Source organism: Hyla sarda, chromosome 1 (assembly GCF_029499605.1).
Source record: "Hyla sarda isolate aHylSar1 chromosome 1, aHylSar1.hap1, whole genome shotgun sequence".
In the NCBI taxonomy this organism is placed as follows: domain Eukaryota; kingdom Metazoa; phylum Chordata; class Amphibia; order Anura; family Hylidae; genus Hyla; species Hyla sarda.
Window position 1 is genome coordinate 606534389 of NC_079189.1, and position 27742 is coordinate 606562130.

General features: G+C 45.7%; 2 protein-coding genes across 3 annotated transcripts in view; both read left to right on the plus strand.

Moving 5' to 3' along the window:
• The window catches only part of LOC130296610 (zinc finger protein 345-like), a 632251-nt gene that overhangs the window by 178219 nt on the left and 426290 nt on the right, over positions 1 to 27742 (plus strand). The window lies entirely within an intron of this gene.
• The window catches only part of LOC130296896 (gastrula zinc finger protein XlCGF26.1-like), a 42602-nt gene continuing 29724 nt past the window's right edge, over positions 14865 to 27742 (plus strand). Inside the window, exons 1-2 of one of the 2 annotated variants that reach the window (XM_056548944.1) lie at positions 14865 to 14909; positions 15985 to 16940. In XM_056548944.1, the coding sequence (XP_056404919.1) occupies positions 16400 to 16940 (541 nt within the window). In that variant the 5' untranslated portion in view covers positions 14865 to 14909; positions 15985 to 16399. Of the gene's footprint in view, positions 14928 to 15984; positions 16941 to 27742 lie in introns of both variants that reach the window. The other variant, XM_056548951.1, reaches the window with a different exon arrangement.

A 27742-nucleotide genomic window follows, 5' to 3' on the forward strand; every position in this document is an offset into this window, starting at 1 on the left:
GGTTCGGGTCCGTGCTGCTGCAGGCCTCCGGCGTGCGTCCCCGGCGTCGTTGCTATGCGCTGCGCGGCGCATGACGTCAGTGCGCCGCGCCGTGCCGTGCATAGCAACGACGCAGGGGACGCACGCCGGAGGCCTGCAGCAGCGCGGATCCGACCCAGGTAATTATGCCAATTATGGGATGGGGGGAGGCAACGGGGCAGCGGCGCCAGCAATGGGTGCCGCTGCCCCTTCTCTCCCCCTGGCTGTCGGCGCCGCTTCTCTCCCCCTGGCTATCGGTGCCGGCAATGGGGCGCCGGTACCGATAGTCAGGGGGACAGAACGGGCAGCGGCACCGATAGCCAGGGGGAGAGAAGGGCCGGCAGCAGGGCTCTAGACCCCAGGAAAGGCAGGGGGAGAGAAGCGGGCAGCGACGGCCTCTCTCCCCCTGCCTTTCCTGGGGGTGTATCGGCGTATAACACGCACATAGACTTTAGGCTAAAAATTTTTGCCTAAAAAGTGCGTGTTATACGCCGATAAATACGGTACTTCTCTATTACACAATCTTGCAATGCGTTTCCCACCTTAAAGGGGTACTCCGTTGCCCCAGCATTCTGAACATTTTGTTCCGAATGCTTGGATAAGGCAGTGGGGGTTGTAACATCACAGCCACGCCCCCTCGCGATGCCACGCCCCCTCAATGCAAGTCAACAGAAGGGGGCATGGGGTCCTGGCGTGGCCAAGACATCATGACCCCCGCCGCCTGCAGCCAGCATTCTAAACGAACGCTGGGTGCTGCACAGAGACCGCGGGGATCCCAGCTGCGGGACCCCCTGCGATCAGACATGTAATTATACACACAAATACAAACATATGCAGTAATCCCTCGAGATGCGATGGCCTCAACATACGTTATTTTCAACATACGATGGCCTCTCACAGCTAGTGAGTGCTAATTTGCATGGCGGCAGCGGCTGCCTAAACCCCTCACCCCATGGCAGAAGCGGCGTTAACCCCTCACCTCATGGCAGCGGCAGTGTAATCGCTGCCGCGGGGTGAGGGGTTAATGCCGCCGCTGCCATGGGGTGAGGGGTTAACTTAACCCTTCACCCCATGGCAGCGGCAGTGTTAACACCTCACGCAGCGGCAGCGATAAAACTGCCGCTGCCATGGGGTGAAGGGTCAAGTTAACCCCTCACCCTATGGCAGCGGTAGCGTTAACCCCCCTCTCTTAAGCGCAGCACAAATTCCCATCAGGCCTGGCACATAGCCCCACCAGGCCTGGCCCAAAGCCCCACCAGGCCTGGCCCAAAGCCCCACACGGCCTGGCTCAAAGCCCCACCAGGCCTGGCCCATAGCCCCACGAGGCCTGGCCCAAAGCCCCACCAGGCCTGGCCCAAAGCCCCACAAGGCCTGGCCCAAAGCCCAACCAGGCCTGGCCCATAGCCCCACCAGGCCTGGCCCAAAGCCCAACCAGGCCTGGCCCATAGCCCCACCAGGCCTGGCCCATAGCCCCACCAGGCCTGGCCCAAAGCCCCCACCTCGGTTTAATGCACCTTGTTCCCACAAGGACTAAATTATTTGGCTGCTTCAATACAATATTTGCGCCTTGGGATATCCGAAAATATTATTATCAGATGCTTATAATAGGGTGAAAAATAAAAAAACAATCAGAACTGGTGATGACAAAAGGAAAAAGTTGGTAAAAATTTGGCATGGCAGGCTGGAGCAATGGAGCACTGATAAAACTGATCAATGCTATGCTATGGAGCAACATTGTTCAGTGTATGCTATCTAATGATTACATGTAATAGTCTCCTACAGGGACTAAAAATTATGTAAATAAAATGTTGATAAAAGTGAATTAACCCCTTCCCTAATAAAAGTTGAGTAAACCCCCCCCCCACCTCATTTAACACCTTGTGAATGCCCCCATTCCCAAATCATTAACCTCTTGGGGACGCAGGGCGTATGCATACGCCGTTCATTCTCGATCCGTAAGGACTCAGAGCGTACCTGTACGCCCTGAGCATTTCGAGTCCCCGCTGCTTGCCAAGCGGGGACCGGACTGGGTTGACTGCTGTAATCATTCAACAGGCATCCCGGCACATTGCCGAGGGGGGTCCTGAGGTCCCCCCATATCGTGGATCACCACAAATTGTGGGTCAATTCAGACCGGCGATTTGCTGCGATTCCGTTCCCCGCCGCTCGCCGGGCGGGTATCAGAGCCGGATGCCTGCTGAAATCATTCAGCAGGCATCCCGGCACATCGCCGAGGAAGGTCCTGAGGACCCCTATATTGGCGATCGCCGCAGAGCGCTGGTAAATACTAGTGATCAACCGATTATCGGTTTGGCCGATAATCACGATTTTGGAAATTGGGCCAGAGACGACCGTCGCCGACGCTGCCCCATTGCCTCCCCCCATCCTCTACCCACATACCGCCGCCGCTGCCCCATTGCCTCCCCCATCCTCTGCCCACATACCACCACCGCTGCCCCATTGCCTCCCCCCCATCCTCTGCCCACATGCCGCTGCCCCATTGCCTCCCCCCATCCTCTGCCCACATACCGCCGCCGCCCCATCGCCTCCCCCCATCCCCGGTGTTATAATTACCTGTTCCCGGGGTCCGTGATCCTTCTGGCTCCTGCGCTGTTGCTGTGCGCTGCGCAATGACGAGTGACGTCCCCAACGCGACGTCACCGTCAGTGCACACAGTGACAGCGCAGGATGCTGACGGAGCCAGAAGTATCGCGGACCCCTGGGAACAGGTAATTATAACACCGGGGATTGGGGGAGGCGATGGGGCAACTGTGGTGGTTAGACCCCAGGACCCCAGTACAGGCAGGGGGAGAGAAGCGGGGGCGGCAATCTCTTGCCCGGCAAAAACCGCTGCAGTTCATTGATTTAAAGTGCCCGCTTTAAATCATTGATCTGCAACGGCTTCTGTCCCGCCGGGGGGTGTTTGAAATAGCCGATAACTTATACCGGAATTTCGGCCTGAAAGGTGACAGATTATCGGTATCGGCCCTAAAAAATCGATATCGGTCGATCCCTAGTAAATACGAACCGGCGATATATGTATATGCTATAATACATAATACTATTATACATGTATATACTATAATACATGTATATGCTATAATACTAGAATACATGTATATACTATAATACATGTATATACTATAATACTATAATACATGTATATGCTATAATACTATAATACATGTATATGCTATAATACTATAATACATGTATATACTAAAATACATGTAAATACTATTATACTATTATACATGTGTAACACTCACATTTCAGAAGACAGGAACCCTGGTGGATGTGGATCCATTGGACCTGTGTGGCAGATGACTAGGACCGTACCAGGAAGCGGAGTCTAAGGTGCCACTGGTTTTCACCAGAGCCTGCCGTAAAGCGGGATGGACTTGCTGTGGCAGGCGGCACCCAGGTCGCTACCCCTGGCATGGCTCGACCACACAGGTGGCTGAGGAGATGGGAGGCACAGGAGGGATAAGACAGCTCATAGGATAGCAGAAGGTCAGGGCAGGCGGAACAGTAGCATAGTCAGGAAGGTCACAAATGGTCAGTAGGCAGGCTGCAAGGAGCAAGGTCAGGTCACGGAGCAAAGGATCAGATACACGGCAAGGCAAAAACAGGAATGCTTTCTCTCATGCTCAAGACAACAAAGATCCGGCAGGGAAGTGAGGAGGGTGGAGGAATTTATCAATGAGCCACAGGTGAATTACACTAATGAGCGCACTGGTCCTTTAAATCTTAAAGCTCCAGCGTGCGTGCCCTAGGGGACGGGGACACATGTGCCGGAGCAGAGAGGCGGGGGCAGGAGAAACACCAGATGAGTGACAGACTGGGGCTTGCATGCGGGCGTGTCCCGCAATGCGAGTCCCAAACCTTTAAATCTTAAAGCTCCAGCGTGCGTCCTAGGGGACAGGGACACGCGTGTCAGAGCCGAGAGGCAGAGGTGGGGGCAGGAAAAGCACCAGGTGAGTGACGGACTGGGGCCCTGCCGGCAGCAGCAGGTAACGGGACCATGCGTGTGCGGCCGGAGCACATAACGTAACAGTACCCCCCCCCCTTCTCCCCTTGGTCTCCCCCTCCAGAAAACTCCTGGGAAGGTCACGGTCCAGGATATTCTCCTCAGGCCCCCAAGATCTCTCCTCAGGACCGTAACCCTCCCAGTCGTCCCAAAAAAATTGTTTACCTCTTACAGTTTTTGTAGCAAGAATCTCTTTAACCTTGAAGATGTCAGAAGAGCTGGAGACAGGTGTGGGGACAAGATTCTTCTAAGAAAACCGGTTTATGACAAGAGGCTTGAGGAGAGAAACGTGGAAGGAATGGGGAATAGTAGCAGGTAAACAGAGTTTATAGGAGACAGGATAGATTTTTTGTAGAATCTGGAAGGGACCAAGGTAGCGAGGACCGAACTTGTAACAGGGGATCTTGAAGTGAATGTACTTGGATGAAAGCCAAACCATGTCACCAGGAGAGAAGGACGGAGGAGGTCCTTTACTGTTAGGATTCGGCAGGCTGGAGGTGGATCCTCTGTGTCAGAGAGGGATTGGCGTGGACCGTGCCGGCGGACCGGTTCTAAGTTGCTACTGGTATTCACCAGAGCCTGCCGCAAAGCGGGATGGTCTTGCAGCGGCTGTAGCAACCAGGTCGTATCCACCGGCAACGGCTCAACCTCTCTGACTGCTGAGATAGGCGCGGTACAAGGGATTAGGCAAGAGCAAGGTCGGACGTAGCAGAAGGTCAGGGCAGGCAGCAAGGATCGTAGTCAGTGGCAACGGCAAGAGGTCTGGAACACTGGCTTGGGATACACAAGGAACGCTTTCACTGGCACAATGGCAACAAGATCCGGCAAGGAAGGGAAGGGGAAGTGAGGTTATATAGACAGGGAGCAGGTGGAGGCTAATTAGACTGATTGGGCCAGGCACCAATCATTGGTGCACTGGCCCTTTAAATTTTAAAGAGCCGGCGCGCGCGCGCCCTAGGGAGCAGGGCCGCGCGCGCCGGGACAGCACAGACGGGAACGAGTCAGGTAAGCGGGCCGGGATGCGAATCGCGAGCGGGCGCGTCCCGCATCGCGGATCGCATCACGGCTAGGGACATTATCGCAGCGCTCCCGGTCAGGGGGTCTGACCGGGGCGCTGCGAACAGGAGAACGCTGCGAGCGCTCCGGGGAGGAGCGGGAACCCGGAGCACTCGGCGTAACAGTACCCCCCCCTTGAGTCTCCCCCTCTTTTTGGAACCTGAAAATTTGTGAATTAGGTCCTTTTCGAGAATGTTATCCTCGGGTTCCCATGACCTCTCCTCAGGGCCGCAATTCTCCCAATCTACAAGAATTTTTTTATTTACCTCTGACCGTCTTAGACGCGAGAATTTCTTTAACCGAGAAGACATCTGAGGACCCGGAGACAGGAGTAGGAGCAACAACCTTTGGAGAGAAGCGGTTAAGGATAAGCGGTTTAAGGAGAGAGACATGAAAAGCGTTAGGAATACGGAGAGAAGGGGGAAGAAGGAGTTTGTAGGAGACAGGATTGATTTGGCACTTGATTTTAAAGGGTCCAAGATAACGTGATCCCTGTTTTTAACTGGGGACACGGAAGCGGATATACTTGGCGGAGAGCCACACTTTGTCTCCAGGAACAAAGACAGGAGGAGTTCTTCTTTTTTGTCGGCATGCTTCTTCATCCGGGATGAGGCCTGTATGACGGATTTTTGAGTCTCTTTCCAGATGGTGGAGAAGTCACGGGAAACCTCATCAACAGCGGACAAACCAGAAGGCGTGGGAGTGGGGAGGGGGGAAGAGGGTGAAGCTTGGCACGGGGCAGAGTGTTACCAGGACGGGGGCTATGAGGAGGAGACACAGCATAGTCCTGATAGGCCTTGGGGAGACCAGGTAAAGGAGGAGACACTGAGGTTTGACTGACGGGACTGGGAGCAGACGTGAGGCATTTTTTGTGGCAAGAAGCACCCCAGCTCTTGATCTCCCTGGTGATCCAGTCAAGGGTAGGAGAGTGGCGTTGGAGCCATGGCAGACCGAGGAGGACTTCAGAGGTGCAGTTGGGCAAAACAAAAAGTTCAATTTTTTCGTGATGCAGTCCAATGCTCATGAGCAGGGGTTCTGTGCGGTAACGCACAGTGCAGTCCAATTTTACTCCGTTGACCGAGGAAATGTAGAGCGGCTTGGCGAGACGGGTCACAGGGATGTTGAACTTATGAACAAAAGAGGCCAAAATAAAATTTCCCGCAGAACCAGAGTCCAAGAAGGCCATAGCTGAGAAGGAGGAGTTGGCAGAAGGAGAAATCCGTACGGGCACAGTGAGACGTGGAGAAGCAGACTTCAGACCAAGAGACGCCACTCCCACGTGAGCTGGGTGCGTGCGTTTCCCAGACGTGGAGGATGAATAGGGCAATCCACCAAGAAATGTTCGGTACTAGTGCAGTACAGACATAAATTTTTATCTCTGCGGCGAGTCCTCTCTTCATGGGTCAGGCGAGACCGATCCACTTGCATAGCCTTCTCGGCGGGAGGCACAGGGGTAGATTGCAAAGGATACTGTGAGAGAGGTGCCCAGAGATCAAGGTCTTTTTCCTGGCGGAGCTCCTGGTGTCTTTCAGAAAAACGCATGTCAATGCGGGTGGCCAAATGGATAAGTTCATGCAGGTTGGCAGGAATTTCTCGTGCGGCCAGCACATCTTTGATGTTACTGGATAGGCCTTTTTTAAAGGTCGCGCAGAGGGTCTCGTTGTTCCAAGATAATTCAGAGGTGAGGGTACGAAATTGGATGGCGTATTCGCCTACAGAAGAATCTCCCTGAACCAGGTTCAGCAAGGCAGTTTCGGCAGAAGAAGCTCTGGCTGGTTCCTTGAAGACACTGCGAACCTCAGCGAAGAAGGACTGTACAGTGGCGGTGACAGGATCATCGCGGTCCCAGAACGGTGTGGCCCATGACAGGGCCTTTCCAGACAGGAGACTAACCACGAAAGCCACCTTCGACCGTTCTGTAGGAAATTGGTGCGACAACATCTCCAAATGTAGGGAACATTGTGACAGTAAACCATGGCAGAGTCTAGAGTCCCCATCAAATTTGTCTGGCAGGGACAAGCTGTGGTTAGGAGCGGCCGCTCGCTGCGGAGGAGGCGCAGAAGCCAGCGGAGGAGATGGTTGCTGCTGTAGCTGTGACTGAAGTTGCTGTAGCATGGCGGTCAAGTGCGAAAGCTGGTGACCTTGTTGGGCGATCAGTCGGGATTGCTGGGTGACCACCGTGGACATGACCGGATCTACTGTTAGGATTCGGCAGGCTGGAGGTGGATCCTCTGTGTCAGAGAGGGATTGGCGTGGACCGTGCTGGCGGACCGGTTCTAAGTTGCTACTGGTATTCACCAGAGCCCGCCGCAAAGCGGGATGGTCTTGCAGCGGCGGTAGCAACCAGGTCGTATCCACCGGCAACGGCTCAACCTCTCTGACTGCTGAGATAGGCGTGGTACAAGGGATTAGGCAAGAGCAAGGTCGGACGTAGCAGAAGGTCAGGGCAGGCAGCAAGGATCGTAGTCAGGGGCAACGGCAAGAGGTCTGGAACACTGGCTTGGGATACACAAGGAACGCTTTCACTGGCACAATGGCAACAAGATCCGGCAAGGAAGGGAAGGGGAAGTGAGGTTATATAGACAGGGAGCAGGCGGAGGCTAATTAGACTGATTGGGCCAGGCATCAATCATTGGTGCACTGGCCCTTTAAATCTTAAAGAGCAGGCGCGCGTGCACCCTAGGGAGCGGGGCCGCGTGCCGGGACAGCACAGACGGGAACGAGTCAGGTAAGCGGGCCGGGATGTGAATCACGAGCGGGCGCGTCCCGCATCGCGGATCGCATCACGGCTAGGGACATTATCGCAGCGCTCCCGGTCAGTGGGTCTGACCGGGGCGCTGCGAACAGGAGAACGCTGCGAGCGCTCCGGGGAGGAGTGGGAACCCAGAGCGCTCAGCGTAACATTTACATTTATCCGCTTTCGCCTTCATGCGTGAAGAAGCCTGGGATAACGACTGTCGGGTTTGTTGCCAGATGGTAGAGAAGTCACGGACCAGCTCATCAACAGCAGGTACACCGGAGGAAACTGAGAGAGGAAAAGGAGGATGGAGATGGAGTCCGTAGACAACAAAAAAGGGGGACGACCTCGTGGACTCGATTTGATTAACCCTCTCCACCTGAACGTTGGACTGAGGGTGGTAGGCCAAGGTGAAGTCCAGATTGATGTCCAGACAGTTACAAAGGGCTCCCCAGAATTTAGAGACAAACTGCAAACTTCGATCAGAAACGATATGCTGAGGAAGACCATATAAACGAAAGACATGCAACAAGAAGTACTTTGCCAGCTGCAGGGCAGAAGGAAGACCTGGTAGAGGAATGAAATTAGCCATCTTGGAAAACCGATCTACAGTTACCCAGATGACAGTGTTATTATAAGATGGTGGCAAATCGGTGATGAAATCCATGGCGATATGGGACCAGGGAGTGTCTGGAATGGGTAAAGGCTAGAAAAGTTCTGCAGGTCTCTGTCGAGGAGTTCTGTTACGGGCACAAGTTTCACAGGAAAGAACAAAATCATAAACATCATGTTCAAGATGGGGCCACCAGTAGTGTCGGGAGATAAAAAGTAGTCTTGTGTATTCCAAGATGTCCTGCTGTCAAGGAAGAATTACCCCATTTCAGGACCTTGCGTCTCAATCTGGCAGGCACAAAGGATTTTCCCGGAGGAGCTTGCTGAATCTCTGCAGGAGCGCCAGGAATCAAACGGTCAGGAGGAATAATATGCCTAGGCATGGAGTCCAAACCAATGACGTCAGAGGACCCGGAGAGAGCATCAGCCCTGATGTTCTTGTCTGCTAGACGGAAGTGAATGAAGAAGCTGAACCTAGAAAAAAACAGTGACCACCTTGCCTGGCGAGAGTTCAAACGCTGAGCAGACTGAAGGTATAGAAGATTCTTATGGTCGGAGTAGATGCTGACCGGATGAGAAGAACCTTCCAATAAATGTCGCCATTCCTCCAAAGCTAGCTTTATAGCGAGGAGTTCACAATTTCCAAAGGAGTAATTCCTTTCAGCAGGAGAGATGGTCTTGGAGAAGAACCCACAAGTAACAGTCTTGCCCTTGGCATTTTTCTAAGTAAGAACGGCACCCTCTCCAATAGATGAGGCATAAACCTCCAAAGCAAAGGTCCTCTCCGGATCAGGTCTTGTAAGCACGGGAGCAGAGGCAAACGCAGACTTTAAATGGGAGAAGGCGTCTCCAGCCTCTTGAGGCCAAGATTTAGGATTAGAAGCCTTCTTAGTGAGAGCCACAATTGGAGCAACCAAGGATGAAAAATGTGGGATAAATTGGCAATAATAGTTTGCGAATCCCAAAAAGCGTAGCCCCGAGGGACGAGGCCAATCCAATACTGCAGACACTTTATCTGGATCCATCTGCAGGCCATGATGAGAGACAATGTAGCCAATAAATGGAAGACTAGATTTCTTGAACAGGCATTTCTCCAGTTTGGCGTAGAGATGATTCTTCCGTAGTTGCTGAAGAACCAGACGAACATGAGTACGATGCTCTTCTAAGTTGGAAGAGAAGATCAGGATGTCATCTAGGTATATAACAATGCAGGTGTAGAGAAGATCACGGAAGATATATTTGACAAACTCTTGAAAAACGGCTGGAGCATTGCAGAGACCAAAAGGCATTATGAGAGACTCAAAATGTCCGTCACGAGTATTGAAGGTCGTTTTCCATTCATCTCCCTTGCGGATACGAATGAGGTTATACGCTCCACGTAAGTCCAACTTGGAGAAGACCTTGGCACCACGTAGATGGTCAAAAAGTTCTGGGATAAGAGGTAGAGGGTAATGGTTCTTGACCGTGATTTTGTTAAGTCCCCTGTAGGCAATGCATAGACAGAGTGAGCCATCCTTCTTCCCTATGAAGAAGAAACCAGCTCCAGCAGGAGAAGAGGACTTAGGGATAAATTCCTTTTGGAGATTCTCCTGGATTTATTCAGCCATGGCTTTGCTCTCAGGAACCGAAAAAAGGGTATATCCTTCCACGAGGAGGAGTGGTACCAGGCAGAAGATCTATAGGGCAGTCGTAAGGATGATGTGGAGTCAGAGACTCAGCTTGTTTCTTGCAGAAAACATCAGAGAAATCTTGGTAAGGTGGTGGCAAGCCAGGTAAAGGAGGAGGACGAGAAACAATTTTAGACTGAACTGATTGGAGGCAAAGATTTCGAAAGGATTATCCCCAACAAATAATCTCTCCAGTTCTCCGATCCAGTTGCGGAGAATGGCTTTGCAGCCAAGGAAGGCCAAGAAGAATCTCTGAAGTACAGTGTGGCAGAACATAGGATTCAATCTTTGGCACACAAGGCCTCCTCATTCCATGCAAGTCCAGAGGCATTGAACCTCGTAGTCACCACCTGAAGAATTCCCTTGACAGAGGTTCAGCAAAGCCATCTCAGCAGAAGAGGCACATGTGGGTTCCTCAAAGACACTGCGAAATTCTGCCAAGAAGGCTTACAAATTGGAGGATACTTGATCACCACGGTCCCAAAGGGGTGTAGCCAGGCCAGGGCTTTTCCGGACAGTAGACTAATGACAAAGGCCACCTTAGCATGATCCGGAAACTGTTCAGACATGAGCTCCAAGTGCATGGAGCACTGTGTAAGGAAGACTCTGCATGACTTGGAATCCCCATCATACTTGGAATGTAATGGCAGATGTAGCTGGGAGCCAGAAGACACTGCAGGAACCGGTGGTGGGAGTTGGCCAGGTTGCAGTACCTGCTGCTGTTGTAAGGCCAAAAGCTGTTGCTGTAGCAGAAAGTTGCTGCGCCTGTCGGGCCAACTGCTGTGACTGATGTACTACAATGGAGGGAAGATCTGCGACTTAAGGCAGGGGTACCTCAGCGGGGTCCATGGTCGAATCTTACTGTAACACTCACGTTTCAGAAGACAGGAACCCTGGTGGATGAGGTTCTGCTGGACCTATGTGACAGATTACTCGGATCCTACCAGGGAGCGGAGTCTAAGGTGCCACTGGCTTTCACCAGAGCTCGCCTCAGAGCGGGATGGACTTGCTGTGGCAGGTGGCACCCAGGTCGCTACCCCTGGCACGGCTCGATCACACAGGCGGCTGATGAGATGCGAGGCACAGGAGGGATAAGACAGCTCGTACTCAGGATAGCAGGAGGTCAGGGCCGGTGATACAGTAGTGTAGTTAGGAACATAGAAAATGGTCAGTAAGTAGGCGGCAAGGCGCAAGGTCAGGTCACGGAGCAAAGGATCAGATACATGGCAAGGCAATAACAGGAATGCTTTCTCTCAGGCTTAAGGCAACAAAGATCAGGCAGGGAAGTGAGGAGGGTGGAGGAATTTATCAATGAGCCACAGGTAAATTACACTAATGAGCGCACTGGCCCTTTAAATCTTAAAGCTCCAGTGTGCGTGCCCTAGGGGACGGGGACACACGTGCCGGAGCAGAGAGGCAGAGGCGGGGGCAGGAGAAACACCAGATGACTGACAGACTGGGACTTGCATGCAGGCAGGTAATGGGGCCATGCGCTCACGGCCAGCGTGTGCGGCCGGAGCGCATAACGTAACAGCAGGTATATACTATAATACATGTATATGATATAATATTACAATACATGTATATACTACAATACTATAATACATGTATATACTATAATACTATAATACATGTATATACTATAATACCTGTATATACTATAATACATGTATATACTATAATACATGTATATGCTATAATACATGTATATGCTATAATACATGTATATGATATAATACTATAATACATGTATATACTATAATACAGACATTTAGTGTATTTTGTCCTGTTATTGTCGGTGTCCATACATCTTCTTATCCACATAGACACCTACAGTCACCGTCCTCTGACATATACACTATAATACATGTATATACTGTAATACTATAATACATGTATATACTATAATACTATAATACATGTATATGCTATAATACTATATTACATGTATATCCTATAATACTATAATACATGTATATACTATAATACTATAATACATGTATATACTATAATACATGTATATACTATAATACTATAATACATGTATATACTATAATACTATAATACATGTATATGCTATAATACATGTATATACTATAATACTATAATACATGTATATACTATAATACTATAATACATGTATATACTATAATACTATAATACATGTATATACTATAATACTATAATACATGTATATACTATAATACATGTATATACTATAATACTATAACACATGTATATACTATAATACTATAATACATGTATATACTATAATACTATAATACATGTATATACTATAATACTATAATACATGTATATACTATAATACTATAATACATGTATATACTATAACACTATAATACATGTATATACTATAATACTATAATACATGTATATACTATAATACTATAATACATGTATATACTATAATACTATAATACATGTATATACTATAATACTATAATACATGTATATACTATAATACATGTATATACTATAATACTATAATACATGTATATACTATAATACTATAATACATGTATATACTATAATACTATAATACCTGTATACACTATAATACTATAATACATGTATATACTATAATACTATAATACATGTATATACTATAATACATGTATATACTATAATACTATAATACATGTATATACTATAATACAGACATTTAGTGTATTTTGTCCTGTTATTGTCGGTGTCCATACATCTTCTTATCCACATAGACACCTACAGTCACCGTCCTCTGACATATACACTATAATACATATATATACTATAATACATGTATATACTATAATACTATAATACATGTACCGTATATACTCGAGTATAGGGCGAGTTTTTCAGCACGATTTTTCGTGCTGAAAACACCCCCCCTCGGCTTATACTCGAGTGAACTCCCCCACCCGCAGTGGTCTTCAACCTGCGGACCTCCAGAGGTTTCAAAACTACAACTCCCAGCAAGCCCGGGCAGCCATCGGCTGACCGGGCTTGCTGGGAGTTGTAGTTTTGAAACCTCCGGAGGTCCGCAGGTTGAAGACCACTGCGGCCTTCAACATCATCCAGCCCCCTCTCACCCCCTTTAGTTCTGAGTACTCACCTCCGCTCGGCGCTGGTCCGGTCCTGCAGGACTGTCCGGTGAGGAGGTGGTCCGGTGGGATACTGGTTTCGGGCTGCTATCTTCACCGGGGAGGCCTCTTCTAAGCGCTTCGGGCCCGGCCTCAGAATAGTCACGTTGCCGTGACAACGACGCATAGGTGCTTCTGCGTCATTGTCAAGGCAACGGCTCTATTCCGGGCCGGAAGCGCGGAGAAGAGGCGCCCCCGGTGAAGATAGCAGCCCGGAACCACTATCCCACCGGACCACCTCCCCACCGGACCACCTCCTCACCGGACAGCCCTGCAGGACCGGACCAGCGCCGAGCGGAGGTGAGTACTCAGAACTAAAGGGGGGTGAGAGGGGGCTGGATGATGTTGAAGGCCGCAGTGGTCTTCAACCTGCGGACCTCCGGAGGTCTCAAAACTACAACTCCCAGCAAGCCCGGACAGCCGATGGCTGCCCGGGCTTGCTGGGAGTTGTAGTTTTGAAACCTCTGGAGGTCCGCAGGTTGAAGACCACTGAGGGCGAATGATGAGAAGAGGATGATGAAGGGGGGGTGTGGGGATGATGAAGGGGGGTGGGGATGATGAAGGGGGGGGGTGTGGGATGATAAGGGGATGATGAAGGGGGGATGTGCGGGATGATAAGGGGATGATGAAGGGGGGATGTGTGGGATGATGACAAGGGGATGATGAAGGGGGGGGTGTGGGATGATAAGGGGATGATGAAGGGGGGATGTGCGGGATGATAAGGGGATGATGAAGGGGGGATGTGTGGGATGATAAGGGGATGATGAAGGGGGGATGTGCGGGATGATAAGGGGATGATGAAGGGGGGATGTGCGGGATGATAAGGGGATGATGAAGGGGGGATGTGTGGGATGATAAGGGGATGATGAAGGGGGGATGTGCGGGATGATAAGGGGATGATGAAGGGGGGATGTGCGGGATGATAAGGGGATGATGAAGGGGGGATGTGTGGGATGATGACAAGGGGATGATGAAGGGGGGATGTGTGGGATGATAAGGGGATGATGAAGGGGGGATGTGCGGGATGATAAGGGGATGATGAAGGGGGGATGTGTGGGATGATGACAAGGGGATGATGAAGGGGGGATGTGTGGGATGATAAGGGGATGATGAAGGGGGGATGTGTGGGATGATAAGAGGATGATGAAGGGGGGATGTGTGGGATGATGACAAGGGGATGATGATGAGGATGTTAATGACGGGTCTGGATGATGACAGGGGGGGGATGAGGTATTTCCCACCCTAGGCTTATACTCGAGTCAATAACTTTTCCTGGGATTTTGGGTTGAAATTAGGGGTCTCGGCTTATACTCGGGTCGGCTTATACTCGAGTATATACGGTATATACTATAATACTATAATACATGTATATACCATAATACATGTATATACTATAATACTATAATACATGTATATACTATAATACAGACATTTAGTGTATTTTGTCCTGTTATTGTCGGTGTCCATACATTTTCTTATCCACATAGACACCTACAGTCACCGTCCTCTGACATCATTTATCTCTACACTGAGCAGATGAGCCGAGAGCAGCAGCCCCTGATCATGTGACTGATCACCTGACTATGACATCATCACATCATCACAGGTCCTGTTAGTACACTTTGTGTACCGCTCTGAGGAAGAAGGTAGATATCTATATAAAAGTGTGTATATATATATATATATATATATATATATATATATATATATATATGTGTGTGTATTATCAGGTATAAGTAACACATTGATCACCTGGTAGATCTTCTGTGGGGTGTGGGTGTATATATATATATATATATGTATGTGTATTATCAGGTATAAGTAACACATTGATCACCTGGTAGATCTTCTGTGGGGTGTGGGTGTATATATATATATATATATGTGTGTGTATTATCAGGTATAAGTAACACATTGATCACCTGGTAGATCTTCTGCGGGGTGTGGGTGTATATATATATATATATATGTGTGTGTATTATCAGGTATAAGTAACACATTGATCACCTGGTAGATCTTCTGCGGGGTGTGGGTGTATATATATATATATATATATATATATATATGTGTGTATTATCAGGTATAAGTAACCCTTTGGTCACCTGGTAGATCTTCTGTGGGGTGTGGGTGTATATATATATATATGTGTGTGTATTATCAGGTATAAGTAACACATTGATCACCTGGTAGATCTTCTGCGGGGTGTGGGTGTATATATATGTATATATATATATATGTGTATTATCAGGTATAAGTAACCCTTTGGTCACCTGGTAGATCTTCTGTGGGTGTGTATATATATATATATATATATATATATATATATGTGTGTGTATTATCAGGTATAAGTAACCCTTTGGTCACCTGGTAGATCTTCTGCGGGGTGTGGGTGTATATATATATATATATATATATATGTGTATTATCAGGTATAAGTAACACATTGGTCACCTGGTAGATCTTCTGCGGGGTGTGTGTGTATATATATATATGTGTGTATTATCAGGTATAAGTAACACATTGGTCACCTGGTAGATCTTCTGCGGGGTGTGGGTACCACAGGACAGGCTGGTTACTCACACCTGAGTTTCCACCTGATATTCCAGGGTCTTCAAAATTTAACATCTTCCCTATTTGGTGCGACTATCTTTTCTGCTCATATAAAACCTTCCACATGACTTCTCCTACTTTCTGGTGATTTTTACAATATTTTTTTCTCAGCTTCTGAATCAGAAAGAAGATATGAACCATATAAAAGCTTCAGAGACAGATGTGAGCGGTGAAGAGTAGTATAAGGAGGACATTCCTACAGGGAAAGATCTGATCTATAGTAATGCTACAGACATAAAGGAAGAAGAAAAAGAAACAGATTTGAGGGATGATGAGCAGTATATGGAGGACATTCCTACAGGGAAAGATCTGATCTATATTAATGTACAGATATGAAGGAAGAAGAGACAGATGTGAGCGGCGATGAGCAGTGTAAGGAGGACATTCCTACAGGGAAAGATCTGATCCATATTAATGCTACAGACATAAAGGAAGAAAAAAAAGAGGAAACAGATGTGAGGGAGGATGAGCAGTATAAGATGGACATTCCTACAGGAAAAGAGCTGATCTATATTAATGTACAGACATGAAGGAAGAAGAGACAGATGTGAGCAGTGATGAGCAGTGTAAGGAGAAAATTCCTACAGGGAAAGATCTTATCTATATTAATGCTACAGACATTAAGGAGGAAGAAGAGTCAGATGTGAGCGGTGATGAGCAGTGTAAGGAGGACATTCCTACAGGGAAAGATCTAATCTATACTAATACTACAGACATAAAGGAAGAAGAAGAGACAGATGTGAGCGGTGATGAGCAGTATATGGAGGACATTCCTACAGGGAAAGAACTGATCTATACTAATACTGCAGACATAAAGGAAGAAGAAGAAGAGACAGATGTGAGCTGTGATGAGCAGTATCAGGAAGACATTCCTACAGGGAAAGATCTGATCTATATTAATGCTACAGACATTAAGCAAGAAGAGACAAATGTGAGGGGTAATGAGCAGTGTAAGGAGGACATTCCTACAGTCAAAGATCTGATCTATACTAATACTACAGACATAAAGGAAGAAGAAGAGACAGATGTGAGCGGTGATGAGCAGTATATGGAGGACATTCCTACAGGTAACCATCCAGCTGACTTTACCCGATAAACGCAGAGAAGAGTCACAGGTTCTTTAACCCCTTAAGGACTCAGGGTTTTTCCGTTTTTGCACTTTCGTTTTTTCCTCCTTACCTTTTAAAAATCATAACCCTTTCAATTTTCCACCTAAAAATCCATATTATGGCTTATTTTTTGCGTCCCCAATTCTACTTTGCAGTGACATTAGTCATTTTACCCAAAAATGCACGGCGAAACGGAAAAAAAAATCATTGTGCGACAAAATCGGAAAAAAAAAACCCATTTTGTAACTTTTGGGGGCTTCCGTTTCTACGCAGTGCATATTTCGGTACACCTTATCATTATTCATTATCATTATTCTGTAGGTCCATACGATTAAAATGATCCTCTACTTATATAGGTTTGATTTTGTCGCACTTCTGGAAAAAATCATAACTACATGCAGGAAAATTTATACGTTTAAAAATGTAATCTTCTGACCCCTATAACTTTTTTATTTTTCCACGTACAGGGTGGTATGAGGACTCATTTTTTGCGCCGTGATCTGAAGTTTTTATCGGTATGATTTTTGTTTTGATCGGACTTTTTGATCACTTTTTATTAATTTTTTAATGGTATAAAAAGTGACCAAAATACGCTTTTTTGGACTTTGGAATTTTTTTGCGCGTACACCATTGACCGTACGGCTTAATTAATGATATATTTTTATAGTTCGGACATTTACGCACGCGGCGATACCACATATGTTTATTTTTTATTTTTTTTACACTGTTTTATTTTTTTTATGGGAAAAGGGGGGTGATTCAAACTTTTATTAGGGAAGGGGTTAAATGACCTTTATTAACACTTTTTTTTTTTTAATTTTTTTCAGTGTTATAGGTCCCATAGGGACCTATAACACTGCACACACTGATCTCCTATGCTGATCACTGGCGTGTATTAATATACGTCCTGCGTCGTTAAGGGGTTAAAGGGGTTATCTGACTTTCACCATTCCTGAGATAAGGCATGCGGTGCACTAATATATAGTCACTATGGCTAGTAGAGCCATTTTTATTGATTTTTGATAATGATACTCAAGTAAATGATGCCCCTTTTTCCCACAGCTGTTGCAAAACTACAACTCCCAGAATGCTTGGACAGCCCTTGGCTTCAAAGAAGCAATCTGATTGGTTGCTATGGGCAACTGCTCCACTTTTCCTCTACACAGGTTTTATTAAATCTCCCCCATAGTGCTTAAAAAAAGCCAACAACATGTATGTGGCAAAGTCAGCTCGACTCCATCCGCCTCATATAATGCACCTGTGCTGGACATTCCCTTTGTTATTTCTTTGTAAGGCTATGTTCACACAGAAGTTTTCCAGAATGCCGGGGGCTGCCCTGAGATCCTGGGGGCCCCCGGTGGTGGGACCCCTGGGATCATACATCATATCCCATATCCTTTGGATAGGGGATAAGATGTATAAAGCCGGAATACTCTTTTAAATATAATGCAAATGATAGTGCATGGTAAATAGTATAAACGTTAAAAAATATATCATTAATCACTTTATATACCTGAAAAAAATCAAAAAGTGATCAAAAAAGTCTAATCAAAACAAGCCCATTCAAATAAACGGGATCAGCTCTTGAATCAGTTTATCTCTGGCGCATTTTCTACAGCACTGGAGGAAAAAAATCCCATACACTGGACAAGTGTAAAGGAGGCCTTACACACACACATACAGTGGTTGTTAGGGAGAGGAGAGGGAGGAGCCAGGGAATGAAGTGTCACATGATCTGTGATGTTTCGTTCTCTCAGCTCTGCACTGAGAAGAGGAAACATGGCTGAGGGCTGTGGAGACAGCCGTCCTGATCACATTCCACCACAGTAACACAGTGACGCTGAGGAAAAACTTTAAAATACTTCCAATTAGTAAGTTTCTGCTCTTCCCTCCCCCTCACTTATTAAATGTAATCTATGAAACCTGGATAACCCCTTTAAGCTCTGTGTCCTGTTGGTCTTTTCTGCTGTATATTCCGGCATTCAGTATATGATATATATGGATGAAAATGTGACGCAGTTATAGAAGATAACACACGTTATGCATTCATAATATGGATGTAGAATATATAATATAGTAAAAATGTATAACTTACGTAATTTTGCTTTCCTTGAGTCTGAAGGCAGCACAGAAGGGGGTTAATAGCTTCATCCAGTTCATCCTAGGACCGCCCACCTAAAAGAAACAATGAAGAATTAACCAATCCCAGGCCAGGCCTGGTTACATACATCCATCAGAACCCCTTCCACTCCGTGTTAATGAATAGACTCAGTTCTGACGCAGAAAAAATTATATTTAATAGGGTGGGTTTGTATGTGCTGCCTTCAGACTCAAGGAAAGCAAAATTATGTAAGTATAAATTTTTACTTTCCATTTTGTCTTCCGGCAACACATAAGGGATCTGAATAGCAAACAAAGGGGGGGATACTTAATTAAATGCAGCATTAAGCACCCCTGTGCTAAAGGCTGGATGTGCACCCTGGATGTCTAGCCTGTAGTGCCTCACGAATGTCGAACTTGTTGACCACGAAGCCGCATTACATATCTCCTGGATAGACACCTGCGCTCTCTTCCGGGTTGCTGGTGTCAAGTCGGACTTCCTGAAATTGATCAGAAAACCCACCTCTTGTAGCATTCGCTGCGTTGCCTGTAGCTGATGGTTCAACTCTTCTGTAGACTTCGCTATCAGGAGCCAGTCGTCCAGGTAGGGTAGCAGGTGTATCCATTGCAGACGAAGGGCCACTACCACTGCTATAGCCACCTTAATGAATACCCTGGGCGCAGAGGACACGCCAAATGGTAGAGACCGGAATTGGTAGTGCTGTACACCTTTATCCGTCTTGATGGCCATCCTGAGATACTTCCTCGAATCAGGATGAATTGGCACATGCAGGTAGGCATCCATAAGGTCTATGGACGCCATGTAAGAACCCTTCTGAATAAGATGGACTGTCGATTTTATAGTCTCCATCTTGAACTTTTCTTTCTTCAGAAACTGATTGATGAATCTGAGATCGATCACCAGCCGAAACTTGTTTTGTGGCTTGGAAACTGGAAAGACCCGGGAGTGAATGCCTTTTCCTCTTTCTCCTTGAGGAACTTCTTCCAGAGCTTCTTTTTGGAGGAACTCCTGAATTAACTGAAAAATAACCGGACTTTCCAGACAATTCAACTCAAGGATAGGTAAAAATATTGGCTACATAAAGGAAGGACCTAGAGGGTCCAAAACGCATCTGATCCTGATCCACGAGTGTATGCTACACTCTTATCCAGCCATTGATTGAGCTTGCCAAAGCTAACTATATGGTACACCTCCGTACCTGTGCCAGCGCATTATCATAACTCGCTCTCCTACCACGAGGAGACACGGAGACAAGCCACTACAGCGGTAGTTTGTCTGTGGGCAGCAGACTTCTCCGAGAGACTTCAACCCGGCGTATAAAGAGACCAACAGGACCTGTATCACCAGCCCGCAGCAGACATCAAACCATTGGGATCACCACAGCACGGACATCTCTGACACCAGAGTGGGTGAGTGACTTTCGGTTTCATCTACGTGCCGACCACCGAGTCGTGCCACATATCCTCACCCACAGGTGTCAGTAGCAACGTGATCTAGAAATCCCCTCTGCATTGTTTTACCATCTTTATCATCTGAAAACATTTAAGGTAGCACTACCTTTCCCGTCAATCAATCCACCGGTGGGCAACTGTTCTGGTAGCTCCAGCGTTTCTTTTAGACCACCAACAAAGTCCTGCACAGGTCACGTTCAAGCTTCATTGATGTTGGACTAAGTGTTTTATGTAGCAAACTTATTTTTATCTCTACAGAATTGTAGCATTTTTTAACTGTGTAAATTGTGTATCTCGTAGTGGATTGCCGGCATCCACTCCCGAGTCATTCTGCATTAAATGTGTTATATACTTTTTATCTGTCATACATTTTTTCGGCGACTCATAACCTTTCAGAGCTACACCGCATATACTCCCTGTAATTAACACACTTATTTAAATTCATTCCTAGCACTTTTTACACTTTACATACATTTCACCCAGTTCATTCCCCTTTTTCAGTGACTCCTGTACATCTTCATTCCCTGAACTGATTTATATAACATATATCTATTTCTACATACTCCATTCACACTTTTCTTATAATTTACACTACACCATATTCTTTACATCTACTTTTCCTGAACTTATTTATACAACATAAATTTTTTGTCTCGACCCAGTTGACTGAGCCACAATCTCAGAGCTCTGGACACTGGAACTGTGGCAAGCAATGTTTTACACATCGCAGCTGAATTCAAGTATCCTTTCTTCAATAAGATATCCATTTTCCTGTCAAGGACATCTTTAAGGACAGAAGAATCTTCAGATGGCAATAGCATCTTTTTGGAAAGTTTTGCCACAGCAGCATCAATTTTACCAGGGGTTTCCTACTGTTCCGATTCTCACTGTTCCAGCTTGTAGACAGTCTTGAACCTTGAGCCAAGGTCAGTCCACTTCTCTGGCTTCACCCACTCTCTTTCCATAATGGATTTTAATACCAGATGGCCTGAGAGCGCCCTGGATTTTTTCTTTGGGAAGTAAAACAGGCTCTCCTTGTCCTGTGTTGAAGACTCATCGTGCTTTACCTCCATAATGTCCTTCACTGCCTTAATCAATTTATCTGTCTGTTCTTTCTTGAACAAGTAGTTTTCCTCTGTGATGGCATCCTCTGAGTCAGACGATGATTCTGAGGCCTCAAATTCCGAGGAGGAAGACTCAGATGCTTGCCGGCTGGAGTGTGGCTGACTCCTTCTCCTTTTACATACAGCCTCCTGAGTAGCCATGTGCTGCTTAAACCAGGAGAATAATTGCTTGGCTTCTTTAAGAAAAGAAGACGGATCCTCAGCAGGGGAGCAAACTGAGCACATATTGGACTCTGACCCATCTGGCAGTACCTGGAGGCTGGAAATGCAGTGTACAGTAGTGCAATTCTGGCATATATCACCCGAAATATCATCCAGCAATGGTTGGCTGCATGTCGAGCATATTCTGTGCTTGGATTTAGATCTTTTCTTGCGCGAACTTGTCCCAGAGTGACTAGACATCTGTAAGACATGCACAATAAGTTACCAAATACGCATGGACTCATGCAGGGTAACCGTACAGCAACAACCAAGACAATAGTGTTTTAGTAAGCACAGCATTACACGCTATAATATTAGCAGGATTCAGCTTTTTTTTTTTTTTTTTTTTTTTAAAGAGTGATATGGGGAGTAAGGCATATTCACACAGTACGCTGCTTGCAGTATAAATATGAGAACCATGATACAATATACACAGCATCCTAAGTGTTAAAGTGAGTATACCACATCACACACTTAACCTGCCAAGAGATTTACAGTGAGACCTGCACACTAACTCTGTACACTGCTGCTGGGGGAGGCTGTCTGAGCCTAGCCTAATTATACAGTTTAAAACTGAAACTATTTTTCCCCCTGAGGAAGCACATTGTTAGCGAAATGATCGTTGGGGTCTGGTGGGTATGGTCTGGCATTCCATTTGTTCATTAGTCTATTTATTCTCATGTCTTGTGTAGCAGTGTGGGGTCTAATTGTCCACTTGTGGCTTTGGCTTTTGCCTAGGATCCTTTGTCATTTGTAGTTTGCTCACATTGCTATTATAGGTCTGTATAATTAGCTTGCTTTGTCAGATTCTGTACCCACCTAGTTTTCTGCTATATTCTGGTGCCTGACTGTTCTTCCTATCTCCTTTATTGTTTTATTTTTTCTAAAATACACATGTTTTAATGTCATCTTTCTATGTATGATCCAATAAAGTTTATAACTTTTATACTCCATGATAGTTCTGTGCATTAATTCTCTTCTCGGTGTGTCTAGTTCCATTGCACAGTAACCTACCTAGTTGTAGGGTTTTTCTTTCTCTGTGTTCATACCTTACAGGACGTGCGATCCGGCTGCCCAGCACGTCGGTGCCGGGCTCCATGATCAGCGTCCTGAAGTAGGGCTTCCCCTGGAACTACTCCTGCGCCGGGCGGCCGCTGACATCACTTCCTGTCTTCACCGGAAGTTAATGGCCGCCTCCACCGGAGCTCCCCGCCACTGCTCCACGCTGCTTCATAGCGCCGCGCTTGGAAGGTGACACCGTCACCCGGGAGCCCCAGGACCGCAGGGGATACATGCTGTAACCTAACATCAGGTCAGCTTTCCAGGAGGCACCGCCTCGCCAGGCTCACCCAGCACCGGCAGACAGGGGGGAGTGGAGGGATATACTGTAACCCTGTGGTGGCCGATTTAGCTGCATTTAAGGCCAGAACATGTCATGGCCATGCAGAGGGGTCCCACGAGCCAGTACCCTAAAGTCTGGCGACCTCGCAGTTTTACCAAGACTGCGCTCAGGGGCCAAAGCTTCCCAATGGCCCATCTAAGAGAATAGGAAGAAAAAAGAAACAGATTAGTTGGTGGGCAATAGAAGGCAAGAGCCTGATACTTGTCGCAGAACTGGAGGACAGAAAAAAACACGGAGTGGAAGGAGTTCTGATGGATGTATGTAACCAGAGAAAAAAACACAACTTATGGTATGGATAATAGGTACCACAACCTTGCAACGATATAGAACTCTTGGTGATAGGAATTGAAATTCAAGCACCACTTAGTATAAACACCATTCGAGTTAGGTTAAAACATAGCTTTTACTTGATATTAGTAAAAAATAATAATAAGGGGTACACACATGAATTGGGGGCATACGGAAAAAAGGGGTACAGGTGAAACCCTATTCTTAAAGTCCCTAATCAATTCTACTCCTAATATAAGTGTGGAAATAGAAAAAGAACAATATATAGGGGGATAGTACAATACAATCTTAAAATTGTGGTAGGTCTCTTTTACCTACGCGTTTTGCCCTCCTTAATGAAGGGGGGACTCATCAGGGATAAGAGAACCACAAAAAAACAAATGATATAGATGGGTGTACCTAATAAGACATACACAATAAAGTAATCAATAGTGTGATAAAAGGTGACAGAAATAAGCAGGCGTCTCGGAAAGGAAGTCTGTGTCAGTCTTAGTCAAAGATCTGTCTTTAAAGATATGGTCAAATTGACATAATAGATGATACAGATATAATGAACATATACATCCAATAAGTGATACAGATGCATTAATGATACACATCCACTACAGAAATTAATGGCTTCAGAGGGTATTACACAGATAATAGCCTGTATTGTGCATATATAAGGTAACAGCCGCACTGTTGATAAAAATAAAGAGAGAGAGAAAAAATATTTCACTTAGAGATAAATGTTCATAAGCTGAAATTAATGATATTACTCATAGAACGTTTAGAGGGCTTACCCAAAATTGGATATTGCACAGTAGGCTGCCAGATATATTATTCAAATAACCACATACATGACCACAGATCCCTATAGATAACAATAATGAATGAAAAATAGAAAGAATTACAGATAAACCCCCATTAGGTGTAAAGGGAACACTGTGATTAACAAAAATTTATGTATGGCTCACCTGGATAGTAGGCCAGAGTGCAGTTAAATATGTGGCACATCCAGTGGAAACAGATGTAAATTAGTCTAAGGCTCTAGATCAAAACAAGATCACGGCATAACTACAGTATATAGTGAGCTTTTATAGAAAATAAGCCAGTTAGATACAAACAAGCAGCAATTCAAAAGAAAATCCTACCTGAGGTATTTATGGTAGGAAAAACTACACCTGATGCTGGTGGTAGAATTGTGCCCTAAGGGGGTATGGTATCCCGCACTATAAAATAGAATCCAGCATGGATTTAATAAGACATGAATACTGGTAATTAAAAGAGATATCAAGGAAAAAATATATTTGCAAACCTGATAGTATTGCCGTGTGGAGGATCTGGATGTGCCACGAGGACGCCGCATACTGCCTTGGTAGGTGCTCAGGTTTAAATACCCTGCCCGGATATTGATAGGCAGTGTTATTTCCGGTCTTGTGGAACGCATACTGCGTTCCACATACACGCAAAAAGGCGCAGGTGGCCAGACCGGAAATAGGCGCAAGTTGCTGAACCGGAAGTTGACGAATATCGTCACTTCCGGGGCCGTGGAGCGCAATATGCGTTCCACAGCCAGAAAAAATACTTCCGATACGTAGTATTTGGAACGCAAAGCGTTCCACATTGACAGATAGAATATCCCAGATATAGAAGTAGATCGAATCATTCTATATGAATGTAGAAAGTTGTTATCTTAGATGGAGACATACTAGGCATACTGTGTGTATGCGATAATGATTGATTTACGGCTAAATTGTGGAGCGTATAGACACAGTCAGGGGGGTATAGAAGAAAACATATTAATAGACAAAAATAGAATAAGCCAAACAGGAGCCTGCATTACTGTCAGATAAACCAGATATGTTAGGGCGAGAAAGTTTTTTCAGATACAAGTCACGATAGACCTGGAATAAGTCAAATAAGGCTGTTCAAATGAATGAGGTAAATGATAGACAATCATTGAGTCCAGAAGGTGTAACCGTATGGAGGCGATAGATCCATCTGGCCTCCGTTTGTAAGAGTAATTTGTCCACGTCACCTCCTCTAGTATCTAGTTTAACAGTTTCTATCATCTGAAATCGAATTTGGAGGGGGGCACTGGCATGAAACCTGTGCATATGATTCGCCAAGGTTTTGTCGCGTTTATTTTTAATATCCCCCACATGTTCAAGGATGCGCCTCCTGAATTCCCTATGTGTCTTGCCCACATAACCTTTAGGGCAGTTACATGTGGCTAAGTATACCACATTATTGGTCTTACAGTTAGCGTAGTGGAAGTTTTTGAAGGTCTTATTGTCCGTGTATCGATTGAAGGTTTTCGTTACCTTCACAAAATTGCAGGCCTTGCAAGACCCACATTTGTAGGTACCTACAGTTTTTACATCCAGCCAACATCCCTTTTTTTGTGGTGTGGTCAAATGACTATGTACTAGAATGTCCCCGATGTTTTTGGATCTCCTGTAGGTAATAGAGGCATGATCTTCTACCAGTGAGCCCACAAGTGTGTCAGATTTTAATATTGGCCAGTATTTTTTGATGACCTGGCTAATGTCACCTGCTGCTGCATCAAAGGTTGCAATAATATGAGAATGATTTTCTACCGATGTAGCGTGTTCTCTTGGTTGTAGCAACTGCGTCCTCATCTGTTGTTTAGCATTAACATACCTTATCCGGGTATCCCTGTTGTTTAAATCTATCTCTCATTTGGTCAGCCTCAGTTCTAAACGATATCTCATTTGAGCAGTTCCTGCGTGCTCTGAGGTATTGGCCTTTAGGAATCCCTTTCTTTAGTGGGATGGGATGATGACTATCCCATCTCAGAATGTTATTTCCAGCAGTAGGTTTCCGGAAAATTTTTGTATCCAGGGATCCCTGAATATTTTGTTCCAGTTGGACATCTAAAAATGACAGAGAGTTCTGATTAATCTCAAATGTGAACTTTAAGCCAAGATTATTGATGTTTAGATCGGCCACAAAATTCTTAAAGGAATTGACCGTACCTGACCAAATAATCGCAATGTCATCAATATATCGGCCCCAGTATATGACATGTTCAAGATAGTGGGAGTGGGCTTGCTCATTAAAAACCACTCTGTCTCCTCCCACCAGCCCAGGAGGAGATTGGCATAGGAGGGAGCCACAGGGCTCCCCATTGCCGTCCCCCTGAGCTGGTGGTAGATCTTGGAGTTGAAGGTAAAGATGTTATGTTTAAGAACAAATTCGAGCAACGTAATGACAAATTCATTGTGAGGGACAAGATAAGTACTCCTACTTTTCAGGTAGAAATGAACTGCTTCAATCCCCGCAGAATGTAAAATCGAACTATAGAGAGACTCTACATCTATTGAGCAAAGCCAATAGTGTTCTTCAATAGTTATCCCTTCCAGTTTGAGAAGTAAATCTGTAGTGTCTCGTAAATAGGACGGTAGGCTTGTAGCAAAAGGACGTAGAATTTGGTTAAGTAAATACTGATATTTTGAGTCAAATTATTAATTCCCGACACTATAGGTCTGCACTTTAACGGATGTAAGCCCTTATGGACTTTAGGAAGTCCATAAAATGTGGCAAGACGGGGCTGCTTAGGTAACAGGAAAGATAACTCCTTTTCGTCTATCAGATTGTTGTTCTTAGCTTCCAGCAGAATAGTTTGTAAATTTCTCAGAAAACTAGATGTTGGATTAGTTTCTAGGTTGATGTAGGTGGAGTTGTCTCCAAGGATATTCAGGCACATTTTTATATAGTCCTGATTGTTCATAAGGACCAGATTGCCTCCTTTATCCGAAGGTTTTATTATGATGGAATAGTCGGATTGGAGATTCTTCAGCGCCTGATATTCATGATAGGATAAATTGTAATCAGAGATGTGGAAATTGGAGACAATGGCTTCAATCTCTGAACAGACAGTATCGACAAAAATGTCAATATTGTCTTGTTCACCCACCGGTGGATATTTGGTGTTTTTATTTTTTAGACTAGTGAATGGCCCCTCTCCAGGGTGTTTTTCATTGTCTGAGAGTAAATCTCTCAAATTGGAGACTCCCTCCAGATCATCAACCTCAATCCCCAAATTGGAGCATGTGCGTATATCTTGTAATTTAAAGAACTTCTTCCACTTAAGCTTTCGTCCAAATACATGGATGTCTTTAATCCATTCGAAAGCTGAAGGTTTTGATTTCGGGACAAACGACAGT